This window comes from Scyliorhinus canicula, chromosome 2 (assembly GCF_902713615.1).
Source record: "Scyliorhinus canicula chromosome 2, sScyCan1.1, whole genome shotgun sequence".
In the NCBI taxonomy this organism is placed as follows: Eukaryota; Metazoa; Chordata; class Chondrichthyes; order Carcharhiniformes; family Scyliorhinidae; genus Scyliorhinus; species Scyliorhinus canicula.
This window is the reverse complement of record NC_052147.1, coordinates 41,549,520-41,569,093: the sequence shown is the minus strand read 5'-3', so window position 1 is coordinate 41,569,093 and position 19,574 is coordinate 41,549,520. Positions and strand designations below refer to the sequence as shown.

At 48.3% G+C, this 19,574-nt stretch overlaps 1 protein-coding gene across 1 annotated transcript in view; it reads right to left on the bottom strand.

Annotated features, from left to right (window-relative positions):
* Positions 1-19,574, bottom strand: part of LOC119952876 (kelch domain-containing protein 1) — a 130,046-nt gene that overhangs the window by 70,432 nt on the left and 40,040 nt on the right. Inside the window, 3 exon segments of the mRNA XM_038776476.1 lie at positions 519-637; positions 5,087-5,204; positions 9,910-9,980. Coding sequence (XP_038632404.1) covers positions 519-637; positions 5,087-5,204; positions 9,910-9,980 — 308 coding nt within the window.

Here is a 19,574-nt window from a genome sequence, read left to right as displayed (position 1 = left end):
AAATTAATTCAACAAATGCCTTGTATTTTCTAACTCTTATTGCTCTTTATTGCAAAGATATAACATTTGTTCAACTGTTAAATGAGTTAATTCTGTTACAAACTTAGCTCTTCTATACTGTCACCTGTGGTTCAACAAGAGCACTTTGCCAGACTAAGAGGTCTGTGAGTTCAAGTCTCATTCCACATCACCACATAATCTCGACTGACATTTTAGTGCAGTAGAGGAAATGCAGCACAGTAGGTGGTGTCTTTTGGATGAGACATTAAATGAAGGCACCATTTAATTTTCAGTTGGATGCACAAAATACAGTGGCAGTACTGAGAGACATACAGAAGCACCTAATGTCCTGGCCAATATTTATTTCTCAAATGTATGCACGCAGTATTTCTGGATATTTGGGGCTTTAATAGTCTGAACGCTTATCATAATACTTACACAATTCCACTAACTTTAATTAGATAGATTGGAATATCAATTGCATCAATATATCTGCAATACAAAGTTTAGTGACTTACTTGTCTTTATATACCCAGCATGAAAGTTTGTCTCTCGGAGTAGGAGGATTTCCTTGATAATTATTGAGTTTCTTCCACGTAAATATGTCATCCTTTACTTGCAAATTAACACAATACAGCTGTTTCAAATGTTTAAAAAAAAATTAGTATGCTTATATCTGTATTAATTGATGATTTCATTCCAAGTAGAAAAGGAATAATATCCTCCGACAAAAGGATACTTTGACAATTTAAGTTTTTTTATGAATGATTTAATTCATTTTCTTTCCAGATTACATCTAAAAATGTATACACCAATGAACAGTCTAATAGTGGAGTAAGTAGTTTACAGACCTAGCTTCTACTAGTGGAGTAAGTAGTGTACAGACCTAGCTTCTATTAGTGGAGTAAGTAATGTACAGACCTAGTTTCTACTAGTGGAGTAAGTAGTATATAGATCTAACCACTTCAATATAATTCTAAACTCGATACTACAGGTGACGGCCATGAGCCGCACAAAAGGTGGCTCTCTTTTATGAACTTCAACTGAGGCTTTTTAACCCCCAAAACGGGCATCAAAAATACTCAATCCCTCCAGCCTAAACCCCCCCATTAACCGCACTGCCAAGCAGGATGGAAAAGAATCAGCTGCCCAGCCAAAAAGCCAGTAAAGACGAGGGGAGGGAAACCTCAGCCTTGGAGCAGGGAACCGCATGTGGAGGTACAGAACCAGAGGGTCGACCCTGCAGAGCTCCCAGCGCAGATGGACAAATTGACATGCTTCATCACCTTGAACTCTAAAGACATAGGGATATGAGAAAAGATCTCCACTGCCAAGGCGCAGTGGAGTAGTGCGATGGCCCCCATGAGGGAGACAATGCACATATGGAGTGGAGGGCAAGAGGCCCAGGTAAAGATTGACACGGGACCTCAGAAAAGCCGCCACAGATCAAGGCAACCAGATCGTGGCACCAGAAGGCCGAGGTAGCAAGCCTGGTCAAGAATCCAGAATTGGGTTGAAGGATAAAGTCGACAACCAACAGAATGATCATGTCAGCAAAACCCGAGGAATCGTGGTGGCTGCCAGGGGTAACAGAGGAGGGAAACCCCACAGAATACTTAGCAGCGATTGCTCGGGAAGCTGGTCAGCAAGGAGGGATTTGCCACTCGCCCAGAGGTAGACCGTTCCCACGGATCTCTTCGGCGGCAGCCAGGGCGGGGGAACCACCGCGGGCGATAATCGTGAGGCTGCACAAGTACCAGAACAAAGAGCGGATCCTGATGTGGGCGAAGAGTGTGCAAGTGGGAAGGACATTCCATCCACTTGTACCAGGACATTGGTTTGACCTGGCCAAACCTAGACATAATTCAACGGTGCCAAATCCACACTATACAAAAGTGGGTGCAATTTGGTATGTTCTACCCTGCCAGGATAAAGGGCACTACTTTGGCGCCCCAGAGGAAGTCAACAGGTTTGTCCAGGAAAAATAGACTGGACAACCAACGATAGAGGGCAAACGGCCAGAACACGGGCTGCAAGAATTCGAGAGAGACAGGGCCCACCAGAGGCGTTGGGGGGGTTAAATAGCGGGATCCAATTGTTTGGGGAGCTGCTACACCAGCGAGCAGGTGTATAGGAGTACAGTGAAAGAGGCAGCCGTGGCGCGCCTCCTGTGAGGGAGGGAGTGTCTGGCAGAGAGGACAGGAAAAACCAACTTCAGGGGAACGAAGGGCGGAGGAGGGGGGCCTAAGAGGGGAGAGCACAAGGATAGGGGAGTACAGGGGGAGAACACAGAAGGGGCGTAGGGGTAAGGGGAGAGCGCACGAGCGCTGGCTGCGTAGACAACACGGTCGATGGCGAAATGAGGAAGGAGTCGGCGGCCATCTTGAATAGCCCGTGAGCAGGACCAGGCCAGGGCAAACAAGGCCAGGCCCACAGGGTTAGTATGGTTGACCCCACAGACCCCCCCACCAGCCCCCGCATCCAAACAGTAACATGGAATGTGAGGGGCCTTAAAAGGCTGGTGAAGCGGTCCAGAGTCCGCACCCCAGAGTCTGAGGGTGGACATAGAATTCCTAAAGGAGACACACTTGAGAAAAGGACCGACTGCAGGTAAAGAAGGGCTGCGTCGGACAAATGTTTCATTCATGTTTCGACCAGGACAAGGGGGCGGTTATACTAACCTACTGGACAGTTTTATTTATGGTGACAAGCACAGTGATGGACTCGTGAAGGGTGGGGGCGTTATACGTTATTGTCTGCGGGACCTTGGAATGCACCCCTTTAGTCTTGGTAAATATATTTGCCCCGAATTGGGACGACACTGAATTTGTCAACAAAACGATGGCCGAAATCCTAGGTCTGGACATGTGATAATGGACAGCTCCAACCCCAGGACAGAAACCACGTCAGGTGCAGCACAAGAATTGAACGGCATTATGGAGCAGGTGGGAAGAGGTAGACCCATGGAGGTTCCAGGAGACAAATAATTCTCCTAATTTTCCCACGTGCACAAGACATACTCACATACAGACTTTTTCGTTGTAGGGAAAAGGGTGCTTCTCGGGGTGACAAAGGCGGAATATTCCGCAATTGTAATCTCTGACCACGGCCCACATTACATGGACGTGAGGTTGGACAAGGGCCTGGCCCAACGTCCCCCATGGAGGCTGGATGCAGCTTCTCGCCGATAAGGAAGTCCGTATTAAGATACCACAAGCCATCGATGGAAATGTAACCTGCAACCAGAAAGGGGAGGTCTCCCCCTTTGTGTTCTGGGAGACATTGAAGGTGGCGATCAGGGGCAAAATTATAGGTTACAGAGCCCTTCGGGACAGGAAAGAAAGGGCAGCCAAGCAGCAGCTGATCATAAGGACATAAGACATAGGAGCAGAAGTAGACCATTCGGCCCATCGATCTGCTCCACCATTCAATCACGGCTGATATGTTTTCCATCCCCATTCTCCTGCCTTCTCCCCATAACCCCGATTCCCTTATTAATCAAGAACCTATCTCTCTGTCTTAAAGACACTCCGAGTTTTGGCCTGCACAGTCTTCTGTGGCAAAGAGTTTCACAGATTCACCACCTCCTGGCTGAAGAAATTCCTCCTCATCTCTGTTTTAAAGGATTGTCCCTTCAGTCTGAGGCTGTGCCCTTGGATTCTACGAGTGGAAACATCCTCTCCACGTCCACTCTATCCAGGCCTCTTAGTACTTTGTAAGTTTCAATCCTTCTAAAGTCCAATGAGTACAGACCCAGAGCCCTCAACTGCTCCTCATATGGTACGCTCGCATTCCAGGGATCATTTTTGTGAACCTCCTCTGGACTCTTCTGAAGGCCAGTACATCCTTCCTTAGATACGAGGCCCACTACTGTTCACAATACTCTAAGTGTGGTCTAGCCAGAGCCTTTTACAGCCTCAGAAGTACATCCCTGCTCTAATACATGAAACCTAACATTGCATTTGCTTCCTAACTGCTGACTGAACCTGCACATTAACCGTAAGAGAATCTTGAACTATAACTCCCAAGTCCCTTTATGCTTCTCATTTCTGAATCCTTTTCCCATTTGGAAAATAGTCCATGTCTCCATTCTTGCTACCAAAGTGTATAACCTCACTTTTTCACATTGTATTCCATCTGCCACTTCTTTGCCCACTCTCCTAGACTGTCCAAGTCCTTCTGCAGTCCCTCTGCTTCCTAAATACTACCCGATTGACTCCATACTAGGTGGATCGGCAGTACTCTGCAGCCTCAACTGTGGAAACGCTGACAGAGGAAAAAAGCTGCAAATGGAATTTGATCTGTTCTCCACAAGGAAGGCAGTCCACCAGCGCAGCCAGGCACGGGTGGCCTTCTACGAACATGGGAGACGAGGGCCACCCCTCGAAAGCAAGCAGCCGCAAGAGATTAGGAACAGAAATGGTAGCAGACCCAAACGAGGTCTATGCAAACTTTTACCGAGGGGGGAACTCTGTGAAGAAACAGTACCTCGACAGACTGGATATATTGGTGACAGGGAGGGTAGGAAACAAGGGCTGGAAGCACTGCTAGAGCTGGGTGAAATTGTGGAATGTATTACTTCCATGCAGCTAGGGAAAACGCCAGGACTGGATGGGTTCCTGGTAGACTTTTACAAAAGATTTGCAGCAGTCCTGGCTCTGCACTTGCGGGAGATGTTCAACAATTCACTGTCAAAGGAGACCCTGCATTTTACTAATTTTTCAATGCAATTAGCACTGCCTTTTGAAAATAATTTCACAGTCTATTTCTGGGAACATAAGTCACCTGATATGATGCCAACACTTATTGATTACAAACATTGTAAGGTTGATCCCTGATCCATACGGAGTTAGCCAATTATGATCAAGAGGCTAGCAAGAAAGGGGTTGGAATATTAAGCTTGAATTTCATCAGTCTTAAGTGTTTCATATTGGTGTTTGAACATTCAGTGTCATTGTGCCTTGATGTTTACTGAGGATTAGACAGACTCCATTTGCAAAAGTGGTTTTTCATCCCCTGCTTTTAGGCAAGTGGAAAACAGGATAAACAGAACAATAAAAATGTTTGAAACACACACATGACCTACTTCATTACTATATCCTAGGTCATCATATCCTCCAAAAATATACATGACACCATTCAGACAAGCTGCACAGCTTCCCGACATAGGACGAGGGAGCTCTCCTTTCATCGGTTGCCTCTGCCTGTATTAGAGCAACAGAAGCAGGGATATTTTTAATACATCAAATACAATAAATCATCCTTTCATGACTATATACTGAATGCTATTTCACTCAAGTTGGCATCTATTATAACAACTTTCCTAGCATGGGATTTGAGACTTGGTCATCACAATGTGTCTCACCAAAAAATACAGTGTCAAATTACCAAAGAAACACATTTTTATAATGGTCGTCCCCCATCTTATTTCTTTATTGATCTTCCTGACACCTATATTGAAAGGGTGGATGGCAACAGTCCACTTCCAATTGTCAGTCTTGGTTTAGGAATAGAAGAATTCCTTCCTCAGGAGAACTCTTGTTCTCTCTACCTAAAGACCTGTGGCTCCATGTTTGGCCTGCTGGATCACCAGAATCCTCTGCCACAAATCATGAAGCCTGACTTTGAGGGACCAACAACGGTGAGTGGTAGCACTCCATCATTCAAACCAGATTTCATGGGTTCAAGACCCACCTCAGCAATTTAAGGGCATAATCTTTGCTGACACTTCAGTACAACTCTGAGGGAGAACTACACCTTCAGAAGATTCCATTTTACAAATGGGTTGTTAAACCACAGCCCTGCCTATCCTCTGAGGTGAGTGTAAAAGATCCCATGCCACATTTTGGAGAAAATCAAGCTGTTCTGCTGCTATTCCAGTCTTCATTTATTCCAAGTGATTATTTGATCATTTATTTCACTGCTGTTTGTAACATTATGCTGTGCACAAATTAGATTGCATGTTTCACCATACTATAACAGTGGCAACAATTCAGTGGCTGTGAAGTACTTTGGGACACCCTACAGTCATGAAAAATGCTTTGTAAATGCAAGTTCTTTCTTTCTTAAAACCACTGCATGAGTGTCAGTTACATGTCAGGGATCAGACAAGCAGCAGTTATCTCTAATTCCTACTCTCCCATCCCGAGAAGTATCATGGCCATTTTATTTTGTTCCATGACTATACCTGACATGTTTGTTACCATGTAGACATAAAACTTAGTTTAAAAACGGTTTCTATCAGGGCGGCACGGTGATGCAATGGTTAGCACTGCTGCCTCACGATACTGAGGATCCAGGTTCGATCCCGGCCCCGGGTCACTATCTGTGTGGAGTTTGCACAGTCTCCCCATGTCTGTGGAGGTTTCACCCCTACAACCCAAAGATATGCAGGTTACGTGGATTGGCCACACAAAATTGCTCCTTAATTGGAAAAAAAAACAGTTTCACACATTATCGCATACCAAAACAGTCGACGGTTGAACTATTCCATTTAATGCCAATTCTCGTTGCTACCAATGTGCGTTTGCCTAAGTAATGCCTAACAAAGGTGTTTTGGCACAGGCATCAGACATTACAGCTTGTAACCAATGTCCACCTGTTCGGGTTTTGGTCATTAGAGGAGATTCCACGGCAGTAACAGCGTCAGCAAAAACGATATAAATTAATGGAGAAAATATTTCAATTATGTAAATAACAGAAAAGGAAAAGAGTTTTATCGGGTGGAAGGAAGATAACAAATAGGAGCCTTTAGGTTGAATGAAAAGTAACATACATACTGGAAGAAATAGGTTTTGGGAGGGAACATGTTACCTCCAGGGTCTGGGAGGGAACAAGTTACCTGCATCGTAAAACATGTTTTAGAAGTGATATTAGGCCAAAATGTATCCTTCTGTGTTTGATTTCCATGCAGCGACGTGCTGTGCAAAAGTTCAAGTGGAACACTGGCTTGGCACCCTCTATAGGCATCTGGAATATGAACAGAGAAGCACCTATGCATCCCCAAATACATGACTTCAACATTTCCCACTAGAGCAAGATATTGGGCCATATTTTGCAGTCAGCAGGAAACAAGCACTTGGGTATTTATACTGGAGGCTATGTGAGTCAGCTTGTCTTGTTCAAACCAAGAAGTAGCAGTCAGCTGGAGAACACGAATTCTAGGGTGGTGTGGATTATAAATGCACAATAATAGGTTTAACACTCAGTGATCTCGAGTGTTACTCTGGACTTGGCTTCACATCAGTGCAAGGTGAATGGCACCATTTTGGTGGGAGGTTGTCAGAGTTTAGCAAGTTGGAGTGAAACCAGCTGAAGGAGGTAGATTTGAAAGTATTAGGCTTCAAGAGGATACAGACAGAATGGTGGAATGGGTGGACATGTGGCAAATTAAATTTAATGCAAATAAGTGTGAAATGACAATTTGTTCAGAAGAACGAGTAGAAGCAATATAAAATAAGGCGTGCAATTCAAAAAGGGGTGAAGGAACAGAATGATCTGAGGATATGTGTGTATAAACCATGGAAAGTAGTTAGGCAAATTGAGATCTGGAATTCACTGTTTAAGGTAACTTTAGAGGCAGGTTCAATCCATTTTTGGAACAGAATTGGATAAGCACTTGAGGGGAAAAATTGCACGTCTATGGGGAATTTCTTGAACACTAATAATGATAATCTTTATTAGTGTCACAAGTAGGCTTACATTAACACTGCAATGAAGTTACTGAGAAAATTCCCTAGTTGCCACACTCCGGCACCTGTTCGGGTAGACTGAGGGAGAATTCAGAATGTCCTAATTACCTAACAGCACGTCGTTCGGGACTTGTGCGAGGTAGCCGGAGTACCCAGAGGAAACCCAAGCAGACAAGGGGAGAACGTACAGACTCTGTACAGTGACCCAAGCCGGGAATCGAACCTGGGACCTTCGCGCTGTGAAGAAACAGTGCTAACCACTGCTACCATGCAGTCCCTGATTGTCAGTGTGTAGATAAGGGTAGTGGAAAACAGAGGGTGATGACAGACGGCTGCTTTAGTGACTGGAAGCCAGTGTCCAGTGGTGTACCACAGGGATCTGTGCTGGGTCCCCTATTATTCGTCATTTATATAAATGACTTAGATGACTATGTGGGGAGGGTAGGATCAGTAAGTTTGCGGATGAGACAAAGATTGGCGGATGTTTAACAGTGAGGCTGAGAGTTTTGGGTTGCAGGAAGATATAGACGAGATGGTCAAATGGGCAGAAAAGTGGCAGATGGAATTTAATCCTGAAAAGTATGAGGTGTTACACTTTTGAAGGGAGCAATTTGACAAGAAAATATTCAATGAATGGCGCCACACTGGGAAGTCACAAGGAACAAAGAGACCTTGGCGTGTTTGTAAATAGGCAGAAGGACAGGTTAATAGTGTGGTGAAATGGGCATATGGTACACTTGCCTTTCTCAATCGTGGCATAGATTACAAAGCAAGGAAGTCATGTTGGAGTTATATACAACACTGGTGAGGCCACAGCTGTGTGCAGTTCTGGTCACCACATTATAGGAAGGGTGTGGTTCCACTGGAGTGGGTGCAGAGGCATTTAACCAGGATGTTGCTTGGGATGGAACATTTTAGTTATGAAGAGAGGTTGGATAGGCTTGTGTTGTTTTCATTGGAGCAGAAAAGACTGAGGGGCAACCTTATCGAGGTGTGCAAAATTATGAGGCGCATGGACAGGGAACAGTTATTCCCCTTAGTTGAAGGGGTGGTTACGAGGGGACACAAGTTCAAGGAGAGGGGCGGGAGATTCAGGGGAGTTTGAGGAAAAGCTTTTTTACCCAGCAGGTGGTGATGGTCTGGAATGCACTGTCTGGGGAGGGTAGTAGAGGCAGGCTGCCTCACATTCTTTAAGAACGTACCTGGATGAGTACTCGGCACGTCTTAACATTCGAGGCTATGGGCCAAGTGCTGGCAAATGTGATTGGATTGGCAGACCAGGTGCCTTTCATGCAGCGGTGCAGACTCGATGGGCCAAAAGGCCTTTTCTGCACTGTATTTTTCAGTGATTCTGTGAAACGGCAGAAAGTGGGACCGTCTAAATCATGCTTGTCGGGAACCAGCATGGAGTTGACTGGCGAAATTGACTCCTCCGATGCTGTAACCATTTAATTCTAAACCACTGTAACAGCATAGCACCCTCTATAGAGCATCTGGGACATGTGTGAACATAGCAAGCAACTATGCATTACTTAACCAGATTGGAGAGCTGTTAATGAATTGTGCAGAGCCTGAATCAGGAAGTGCAATAATTAGTCCAATAGCAAACCAGGAAAGAGACAGATTAACAATATTGGCAACTTATTAAAAAAAGTATTTTAAATCTCAAAAAACAATTAAAAGCTAAAGGAATGAGACTCCATAATTGCAACATTTATTTTCCGTGCCAAAAGGGGTTGTTTAGCAGCATTTAAGAGTCACCATGACCCTAAAATATGATACTTGGATTCAAATGGGCAAACCCCAATTTTCTACGGTGAGTTCAGTCCGTATTCATAACTCAATTAAGGAACTACATGGCATTCAATGTATTTTAAAGAGTCAGATGAGGAGATGCAGTTTGACATAGCTCACGGAGTAATAGCACAACTTGGACTTTGAATTTTCACAATGAACTGTGCATTTGCACTCACATGAAGTTGCAGTCCAATTTGTGCATCAATATCATTTAGCATCAGTATGCAATCTATTTTCCATTGAAAAAAATAAATTCTGGCCCATTATATCTGGGGCAGCACTGTGGCATAGTAGTAGCATATTAGAGCAGCACGGTAGCATAGAGGTTAGCACAATTGCTTCACAGCAATTGCAGGAAGTGCACTCCATTATGCAGTGAAAAGAAAAGGCTGCAAATTAGTCACCAGAGAAAATTACTTACCATACACCACTTTCTATTTCATAAACCCAGATTTCATCATTCGGGAGATAAACTTCATTATTTTCATATGTCTGCAAGAGAAAAAAGTAACCATGTCATACACCTTCCTGCAACAAGACTAATCATCCAAAATTTGGAAAGGGAAAATGTTACAAAATTTGTTTTTTTAAGAAAATGTGAAAACAATTTTGTCGGAACAAAAGTATTTCACGTAGATCATTCCGAACAAAGTGAAAAACTGCAAATGTTTGTCCCCTTGAAAGATATCCATTTCAAAGCTGCATCATGGTCGAATGGCAGAGCAGACACATTAGATCAAATGCCTAATTCTACTCCTATATCTTATGGTCAAACAACCTAGGCCCAATCAGAGTGATTAATTATCCACTAAGTTCACTGTTCTGCAGTTATTCCATTAATACCAAAAGCTACTGCTTAAGAAATCCTTGTAGATTAGTAACCAGGTACAGTTGTTTTTGATGCTAATGAATGTTTTTGCACTATGAAAATTAATATTGGAAATTGAGGAGGTAAATTAATACTTTGAATAGTATGCTGGCCACCTGGGAGCATCCTAGAATGATCAGATTTTTAATGAATGCATGCCAACATTCATAAAAACAAATATTCAGAGATAAGGTAGATTGTTGGCTAAGTAATTAATAGTCTGATATTTAATATATTTGAATACAGTGCTGTAGTTATTCAAATATACACAGTGCTTACAAGAATGCTCTTGTAGTAATAACTGGATATTTTTATTTTCAAATCAAGAGTGTAATTGCAACAAAACATTTGCTCTCGCCGAGTGTCATGATATGCAGACATGCACATAATGAGATACAGACAGGCAGCTAATGAACACAGAGAACAGGGGACATAACCAATCAGCAGACAGAATACTTGGGGGTGGTTTCCCACTATAAAAGGCACGAGACACTCACACTCCGCCTCTTTCCACTGGAAATGAGTCAGGGTGTATATATTACATAACACCTCCAGCACGTGGCTAAGAGCTAGTCTGGTTCAGTCAGTCAGAGTAATCACACTTAGGTTAGCAGAGAGTCGAACTCAGAGACGTGTGCGAACTGTGTGACAGGTTCAATAAATCAGATTGAACGAACTTCAAGGTCTCGAGTATCTTTCAGTTAAAGCTGCATCCAGTTGCAGCCCGTGTTATCTCAGTGTGTTTCACACAACATGGTACCAGAAGACTGCTATCCCAGGATGCCCAGGACGGTCTGAAACTCTTCAACTCATTTAACTTCACCGAAGGCCAGGACAAGACAAAGTTTCAGACCATCCTGGACAAGTTTGATAGCCATTGTGAAGTGGACACTGATTAAATCTTCAAGCACTATATATTCAAACAACGCCTACAAGGTAAAGATGAATCTTTCAACTCCTTAACCAATCTCCGTCTACTAGCGCTGTCCTACAATTTTGGTGATATGGCTGACTCCATGATCAGAGACCAAATCGTTTTTGGCGTGCACTCAGAGAGCAGCTTTTAAAAGTTCAAGAATATGACCCTGTCAGTCGCAATTGAAACATGTACAGTGCATGAGCACGTCAAAAATCGGTATTCTCAATACAAATCGACTGAAAGTGAGAAACTTACTTCCCACAAGGCAGAGAGTGTGCATGCCATCGTCCGGATGCAGCGCCTCAGCATTGATGAAAGCGGCTATTTTGCGCGCTCTTCCCGGAGCCTCACGCATGCGCGAGGCGAATGGGATAACGAAGCGGCCGATCACCACACTGCGGAGGTGTGGCCGTCTGCCGACCGCACTGCGCATGTGCGACGACGCACAGAGCGTAACGTCGTCATGACGTGCCCGAACTGCGGCACCGCCCACTTAAAGAAACACTGCCCTGCAAGAGGCAGGCGATGTTTAAATTGCGGAAAGTCTGGATGCTATGCCACCTTGTGCAGGTCTGCACCACCAGTCAAGGGCCAGCGCTCCCAATTCCAACGCAGACGCGTTCGGAGCGTACAAGGTTTACAGGATTCTGATCCTGGCAGTACAACGGATCCAGAGGACAATTGCCTGGAGTCCCCTTACCGTGTGGGCAACATTACCACATGTGAACATGCCTCACCAACATCATCACAAAGCCTATCCATCCTCACTGGGATTCTGCGGACGAATGGCATGCAGTGATGCGAGCAAATTAATGCTCTATCCAGTTCAAGCTGGACACAAATCTCCTTTCACAGGCAGATTTCAACCGCATCAAGAAGCCACCCAAGCTCCTTCCAGCAGCCTGCCAGCTCCTGGACTATAACGGCAATGCCATCACAACACTGGGATCCTGCCATCTGCTCGTATCCGACAGGAGCATTCACGCAAGGCTAAGGTTCGAAATCGTCAAGCCAGACAGGGCTCGGCGCACATGCATGCAAGCAGCTAAACCTTGTGCAGCGGATCTACACAATGACCTCCCCCAACGTGGATCTTCAAGCCGGCATTGATGACATCCTCGCTTAGTATCCGGATGTGTTTGACGGGATGGGCACTCTGCCATATCGGTACAAGATCCTGCTACGGCCTGATGCCACGCCTGTGGTCCATGCACCACGCCGGGTCCCGACTCCACTGAAGGAGTGCCTGAAGGCACAGCTCAAGGATCTTCAGGACCAGGTCATCATCTCCAAAGTTACAGAACTGACTGGGTCAGCTCAATGGTATGTGTAAAAAAGTCTTCGGGGGAGCTGCGCATCTGCATTGATCCCAAGGATCTCAACCAGAATATAATGCGGGAACACTACCCCATCCCGAAGAGGGAGGAACTCACAAGTGAGATGGCACGGGCCGGGTTTATTCACAAAGTTAGATGTGTCACATGGTTTCTGGCAAATCCAGCTGGAGGAGTTCAGCAGAAGGCTCTGCACTTTCAACACACCGTTTGGCAGGTACTGCTATAATCGTATGCCATTCGGCATTGTCTCGGCCTCTGAGATTTTCCATAGAATCATGGAGCAGATGATGGAGGGCATTGAAGGGGTTCGTGTGTATGTGGACGACGTGATCATATGGTCCATGACCCCCGAAGAGCACATCTCTCGTCTCCAGCAGGTATTCCGCCGTGTCCATGCCAATGGCCTCAAGCTGAACAGGGTCAAGTGTTGCTTTGGCATATCGACACTTAAGTTCTTAAGTGACACTTCCGGTGGCGGCTATGAGGGACTGAGCCGCACATTCGGTGGCTCTCACTCCGGCTGGCTTTTTGGACCTGGTTTCCTGACTTTTCGGCTCTAGAAAAACGGCCACAAAGTTGCTGGCTGAAGCGTGTGGAGTTGTAGGGAAACAAAGAAGAGCAGAAAGCAGCGAAAGGAAAGGAAAGGAAGAGGCAGAGACAAAGTGGTGTGGGAGCTGACCCGGGACCAAAGATGGCTGACATACGGACGCGGACCAGACGATCCAAGCAGCGCTGAACAATATGTTGCAGGTCATAAAAAGAAGTTTTGAAGACATGAAGCGGGATAACTTAGAACCGCTTCAGAAAGCGGTGGAGCAAGTGAACCAAAGGCTAGAGGCCCAGGACAAAAAGGTCAAGGAGCTGGAGCAAGCGGTGGAGGAACAGGCGGACGCACAAACGATCGCTGCAATAAAGGGTTGAAGGATCGACAGAGAAGGCTGCTTGACAGGCTTGAAGATCTAGAAAACAGAACCCGCAGACAAAATTTGAGTTATTGGCTTTCCAGAGGGGGCCGAAGGTGCGGACGCCACGACGTTTGTGGCAGGCCTGTTACAGCAGCTAGTGGGGGGGCTAACTCCTTTCCATGACCGTTGGAGCTGGATGGGGCACACAGAGTGCAGGTGAGGCAGCCGCGACCGGGGGGCCCCCCGACCAGTGGTGGTCAGGTTCCACAGGTTCTCAGACAAGGAGCGGGTCCTTCAGTGGGCAAAGAGTACAAAGAGCTGTACATGGAACAACAATGTCCTACGCATCTATCAAGACCTGAGTCAGAGGGGGCCAGGCGGCGAGCAGCCTTTAAAAGAATTAAAGAGATTTTGTTCAAAAAACACGTGAAGTTCGGTCTGCTTTTCCCGGCACGGCTGTGGGTCACGCACCAGAGCCAGCATTACTACTTTATGGACCCCGATGAGGCAATGGAGTTCACAAAGCATCAGGGACTGGTGCTGAACTGAGGGCCCACGGACCAAAGTCAAAGCCCGAGTATTATTGTTTATGGGACTTCTAGTTTTCTTGGACTGACTTTCTATTTTTTGCTGCTTCACAGGTACTTTGTAGTTTCTGTTTTCCGTTTTCGCTGCCTATGGGTACAATAGGCGAGGGGGAGAGCACTGTAATTAGCAGAATTGCGAGGTTACAGAAGAGGTTTGGAGCAGAGCGGCCGCAGCAAAGAGGCTCCCGCAGGTCCACGAAGCAGGAGAACTGGGCCCTCAGGAGCAGAGCGATCCAGCAGCGCGTACACCCGCCCAACGGCAGCAGAGCGAAGGGCAGGACAAGCGGCGGCCCGGACCGAAGCAGGGACGGAACCTGTAGGAAGGAAGGAACGGAGGAGCGACCGATGACCAACCCCGCCCCGCCCCCAGGAGGAGAGCGCAGGGTATGATGAGCGGCGGCCCGGACCAAGCAGCGGGGACTGACTTACCGACCGACCGACCCCCACCCCCAAACCGGGGGCAAACACCATGAGGCAGGAACAAAGAGGGACTCCCGACCAGAAGCCTCTCCCCCTCTCTCTCTCCCTCTCGACCCTGGGAGAGTGAGGGAAAAGGAAGGAAAAAAGAACTTTTGCAAAAACAAAACTTTGAAAAGAAAACTTTTAAAGAGAGAGGGGGGGAGAATTCTTTTTGCACTTTTCTCTCTCACCAAAAACAAGTTCTCCTGAAAAGAATTTTATAAAAGAGGAAAAATAAAGTGTTAAAGGAGAGAAGGGAGGGGGAAGAAAAATGGGGAAGGGGGGGGGCAAAAGAAAGGGGGGGGGAAAGGGGGGGAAAAAAGGGAAAAAAAGAAAAGGAAGGGGGAAAAAAAATGCCAGAAGGGAGCCAAAGCAGAGGGAGAAGGGGCACCAAAGGCAGAGGGGGCAATGGGCGAGCCAGTTCAGACGAGCTAATCAGCGCACGAAGCGGCAGAACGGAAGTATCGCCGCCGCATCAAAAAAGAGCTGGGCGGACAGATGCATTCTCCCCCGGGGTCAGGGGGGAACTGGAAGGCAGTCTTTGCCGAGGCGCTGAGGGAACATCAGCACGTAAACAAGGCAGAGGCTAGGGCAGACATAGAGGCCGCAGTGCAGGCAGCAATGGCCAAGACCCTGACGGAGGTGCAGCATGCCCATGGCAGAGAGGACACATTAGAAGCCCAAGGGGAGAAACTGGAAGCCCAAGAGGCAACCATTAAGGAGCTGGAGAAAGCAGCAACTGACATGAGCGACCAGATCACGACTCTGGAGAGGGGGGAAACGAGACTGGGCACAACACAGGAGAGCCTGAAGGACAGAGTGGACGACCAGGAAAACTGCTCGAGAAGGCAAACTGTCAGGATAGTAGGCCTACCAGAGGGGATCGAGGGTAGAAACCCCACGACATACGTGGCCGAGATGCTGGTCAACTTAGTGGGGAGGAAAACCTTTCCCAACCCACCAGAAATGGACAGAGCACACCGGTCGCTGCGACCAAAGTCCAAGACAGGGGACCACCCAAGAGCAGTTGTAGCTAAACTGCACCGGTACCAAGACAGGGAAACAATCCTGCGCTGGGCCAAGAAAAACAGAATCTGCAAATGGGAAGGACACTCCATTAGAATTTGAGGCCATCGGGGCAGACCTAGCCAGGAGACGGGCCAAATTTAATAGAGCGAAAGCAGCTCTTCACAAGAGCAACGTGCGTTTTGGTATGCTGTACCCAGCGAAACTCTGGGTCACATACCAAGAAAGTGAATACTTCTTTACAGCCCCCGCCGAAGCAAACACGTTTGTCGAGGAACACGGGTTGGCATACCAGCAGCTAGGGTAGAAATAAGGGGGCCCTGGCAAGGAGCAACAACATGTCGACCGGGGGGGGGGCAAACGGCAAGCCCCCGCCACGGCGAGCGCACCCTGAACGAAGAGCTATCCACTGCCTGAGGGACATCTTCAGGTGGGAGACCAGGCCCCAGCACGAGGGAACGAGAGTCGCGGAGAAGGGAGAGCAAGCAAGAGGAGTGCAGGGTAGGATAGGGGAAGAGTGGGCAGAAAACCACAGAGGCCAGGCAGGGGAGAGGCGAGACAGTAACTCCCGAGAGGGGGGCCACCGCACTGGCAGGAAGGCTAGCAACAAAGCAGGGCTGCAGCGCGCCCCCAACAGGGGGGAAGGGGCCAGGCAGGAGGTGGGGGGATCACTCAACAGAGGCGGGAGAGCAAACGGGGATAGGAACAGGGGAAAGAGGGTCACAGAGGGGTGTACGGGAGAGGGGGGGAAAAGGGAAAGACTGGGGGAGGGGGGAGAAAATCGCTGCAAGCACCCACCCAGTGCGGCCTCTGGGCGAAGGGAGACCGATGAGTGCAGGGGACTACCCGCGTGGCGGACGCACAGTGGGCAGCCAAGTCAGGTGCCCCCGGGACAAAGGGAAACCCCGGAGCGCAGGGACCCGACCGCACGGAGACAGCAGTGACAGCGGCAATCCTGGACGGCCCCCTAACAAAGGGAAACCCCGGAGGGCAGGGGCGCGTCCACCAGGTAAGTATGGTTAATCCCACAGGAGCGAGGGGGCAGATGCCTCCCACCAGGATAGTCACCTGGAACGTAAGGGGACTCAACGGCCCAGTGAAGAGATCCAGAGTCCTCACCCACCTCAGAAATATGAGAGCCGACATAGTCTTCCTCCAAGAGACACACCTGAGAGAGCAGGACCGACTGCGGGTAAGAAAGGGCTGGGTGGGACAATCCTACCATTCCTGCTATGGGACAAGGGCCAGGGGGGTGGTGATACTGATCGGGAAAACAATTATGTTTAGGGCGACAAAGACGGTCACGGACCCGGGGGGACGGTACGTCATGGTCAGCGGGGCTCTGGATGGGGCACCGGTAGTATTAGTTAACGTGTAGGCACCCAACTGGGGTGGCACGAGCTTTATCAAGAAGACGATGGCAGAAATCCCTGACAAAGTGGAATACTCTGCAATTGTGATATCAGAGGCTGGAGACGGGCAGGGACCAGCGTCCAACATGGAGGTTGGACATTGCCCTACTAGCTGACAAGGCCTTCAACGAAAGGATATCGCGGGCCATAGCAGAGTACACAGAGAACAACCACAACGGGGAGGTCTCACCCTCCACGTTCTGGGAAACGCTAAAGAGGGGACTAAGAGGGGAAACCATTGCTTTCAAAGCGCGAAAAAATAGGGAGGAAACGGCGGCTAGGCAGCAGCTGGTCGACTCACTGGAGGTAGACCGTAAATACTCTGAGGCCCCGACCGTAGAGCTCCTGGCGGAGAGGAAAGAGCTACAAAGGAACTTTGACCTGCTCTCCACCAGGAAAGCAGTGCACCAACTCCGCCAGGCATGTGGGACCCTATACGAACACGGAGACAAAACCAGCCGCCTGTTGGCACACTAGCTGAGAAAGCAGGCAGCCACCAGGGAAATTGCACAATCAGGGATACCAGAGGCACGTTAGAAACAGAACCAGAAAAGATCAACAAAACCTTCAAGGCCTTCTACCAAGGGTTGTACACCTCAGAGCCCCCAGTGGGGGTGTCCGGGATTAAACGGTCGTGGGGGAGGGCAGAAAACGGGGCTTGGAAGCACCACTAGACATAGAGACATAGAAACATAGAACATAGAACAGTACAGCACAGAACAGGCCCTTCGGCCCTCAATGTTGTGCCGAGCCATGATCACCCTACTCAAACCCACGTATCCACCCTATACCCATAACCCAACAACCCCCCCCCCCCAACATTACTTTTATTAGGACACTACGGGCAATTTAGCATGGCCAATCCACCTAACCCGCACATCTTTGGACTGTGGGAGGAAACCGGAGCACCCGGAGGAAACCCACGCACACAGGGGGAGGACGTGCAGACTCCACACAGACAGTGACCCAGCCGGGAATCGAACCTGGGACCCTGGAGCTGTGAAGCATTTATGCTAACCACCATGCTACCCTGCTGCCTCGTAGCTGTCCCACTAGCACTGGGAGAGATCATGGACAGCATTAGCTCCATGCAGGCGGGGAAGGCGCCGGGACCAGACAGGTTCCAGGCGCACTTCTATTTTAAAAATTGCGACAGCACTGGCCCCGCACCTGCGCGAGTTGTTCACAGACTCACTAGCTAGGGGCACACTGCCACCCACGCTAGCACAGGCCTCAATCTTGCTGATACCTAAGAAAAAGACCCAACGGAAGGTGGGTCATGCAGACCCATCTCACTGCTGAACGCAGATGCCAAAATACTGACCAAACTCCTAGCCAAAAGGCTAGAAGACTGTGTACCTGAGGTGGTTGCAGAGGACAAGACGGGCTTTGTCAAAGGTAGACAGCTTACCTCGAACATCGGGTGCCTGCTGAACGTGATAATGACCCCCTCCGGGGAGAGAACACCAGAGGTGATCGTCTCCCTAGATGCAGTAAAAGCCTTCGACAGAGTTGAATGGAAATACCTCATACCGCAGCGGTTCGGGCTTGGAACAGGGTTCACCTCCTGGGTAAAGCTCCTATACAACACTCCCATGGCGAGAATAAGGACCAACAATACCAACTCCCGATACTTCCAGCTGCACAGGGGCACCAGACAAGGATGCCCACTGTCCCCGCTGCTGTTCGCTCTGGCTATCGAACCACTAGCAATCGCGCCCAGAGCAGCAAAAAGCTGGAGGGGAATCTGAAGGGAAGGCAGAGAGCAGTGTCTCACTCTATGCAGATCACCTGCTCCTCTACATTTCGGACCCACAGAGCAGCATGGACGGAATCATCCTGAAAGAGTTTGGCGCCTTCTCGGGCTACAAACTCAGCATGAGCAAAAGCGAGATCTTCCCAGTACACTCACAATTAGGGGGGCAGCACTAACGGGACTGCCGTTTAAACAAGCCCGACACAAATTCTGCTACCTGGGGATCCAAATAGCCCTTGACTGGAAAGGGATCCACAAATGGAACCTCACCAGTCTGACAGAGGAAGTAAAAAAGGACCTGCAAAGATGGAACACACTCCCACTCTCCCTCGCGGGGAGAGTCCAGACGGTCAAAATGAACGTACTGCCCAGGTACCTCTTCCTACTCAGAGCCATCCCGATCTACATCCCCAAGGCCTTTTTCAAAGCGCCGGACAAACTAATCATTGCGTTTGTATGGTGATGGGGTGGGAAATGCTAGGATCCCAAAGAAGGTCCTACAAAAAACAAAATCCGGGGGGGGGCTAGCCCTTCCAAACCTACAATTCTACCACTGGGCGGCGACGGCCGAGTGAATAAGGAGATGGATCAAGGAGCCAGAAGCCGAGTGGGTGCACGCGGAAGAGGCCTCCTGCATGGGGACATCCCTCCGGGCCCTCGCCACGGCAGCACTCCCAGCCCCACCCAAAAAACACTCCAGCAGCCCGGTGGTGATAGCCACCCTCCAATCCTGGAACCAACTACGGCAGCAATTTGGCATGACCAAAATGTCGGACAAAGCTCCCATCTGCAACAACCATAGGTTCACACCAGCACT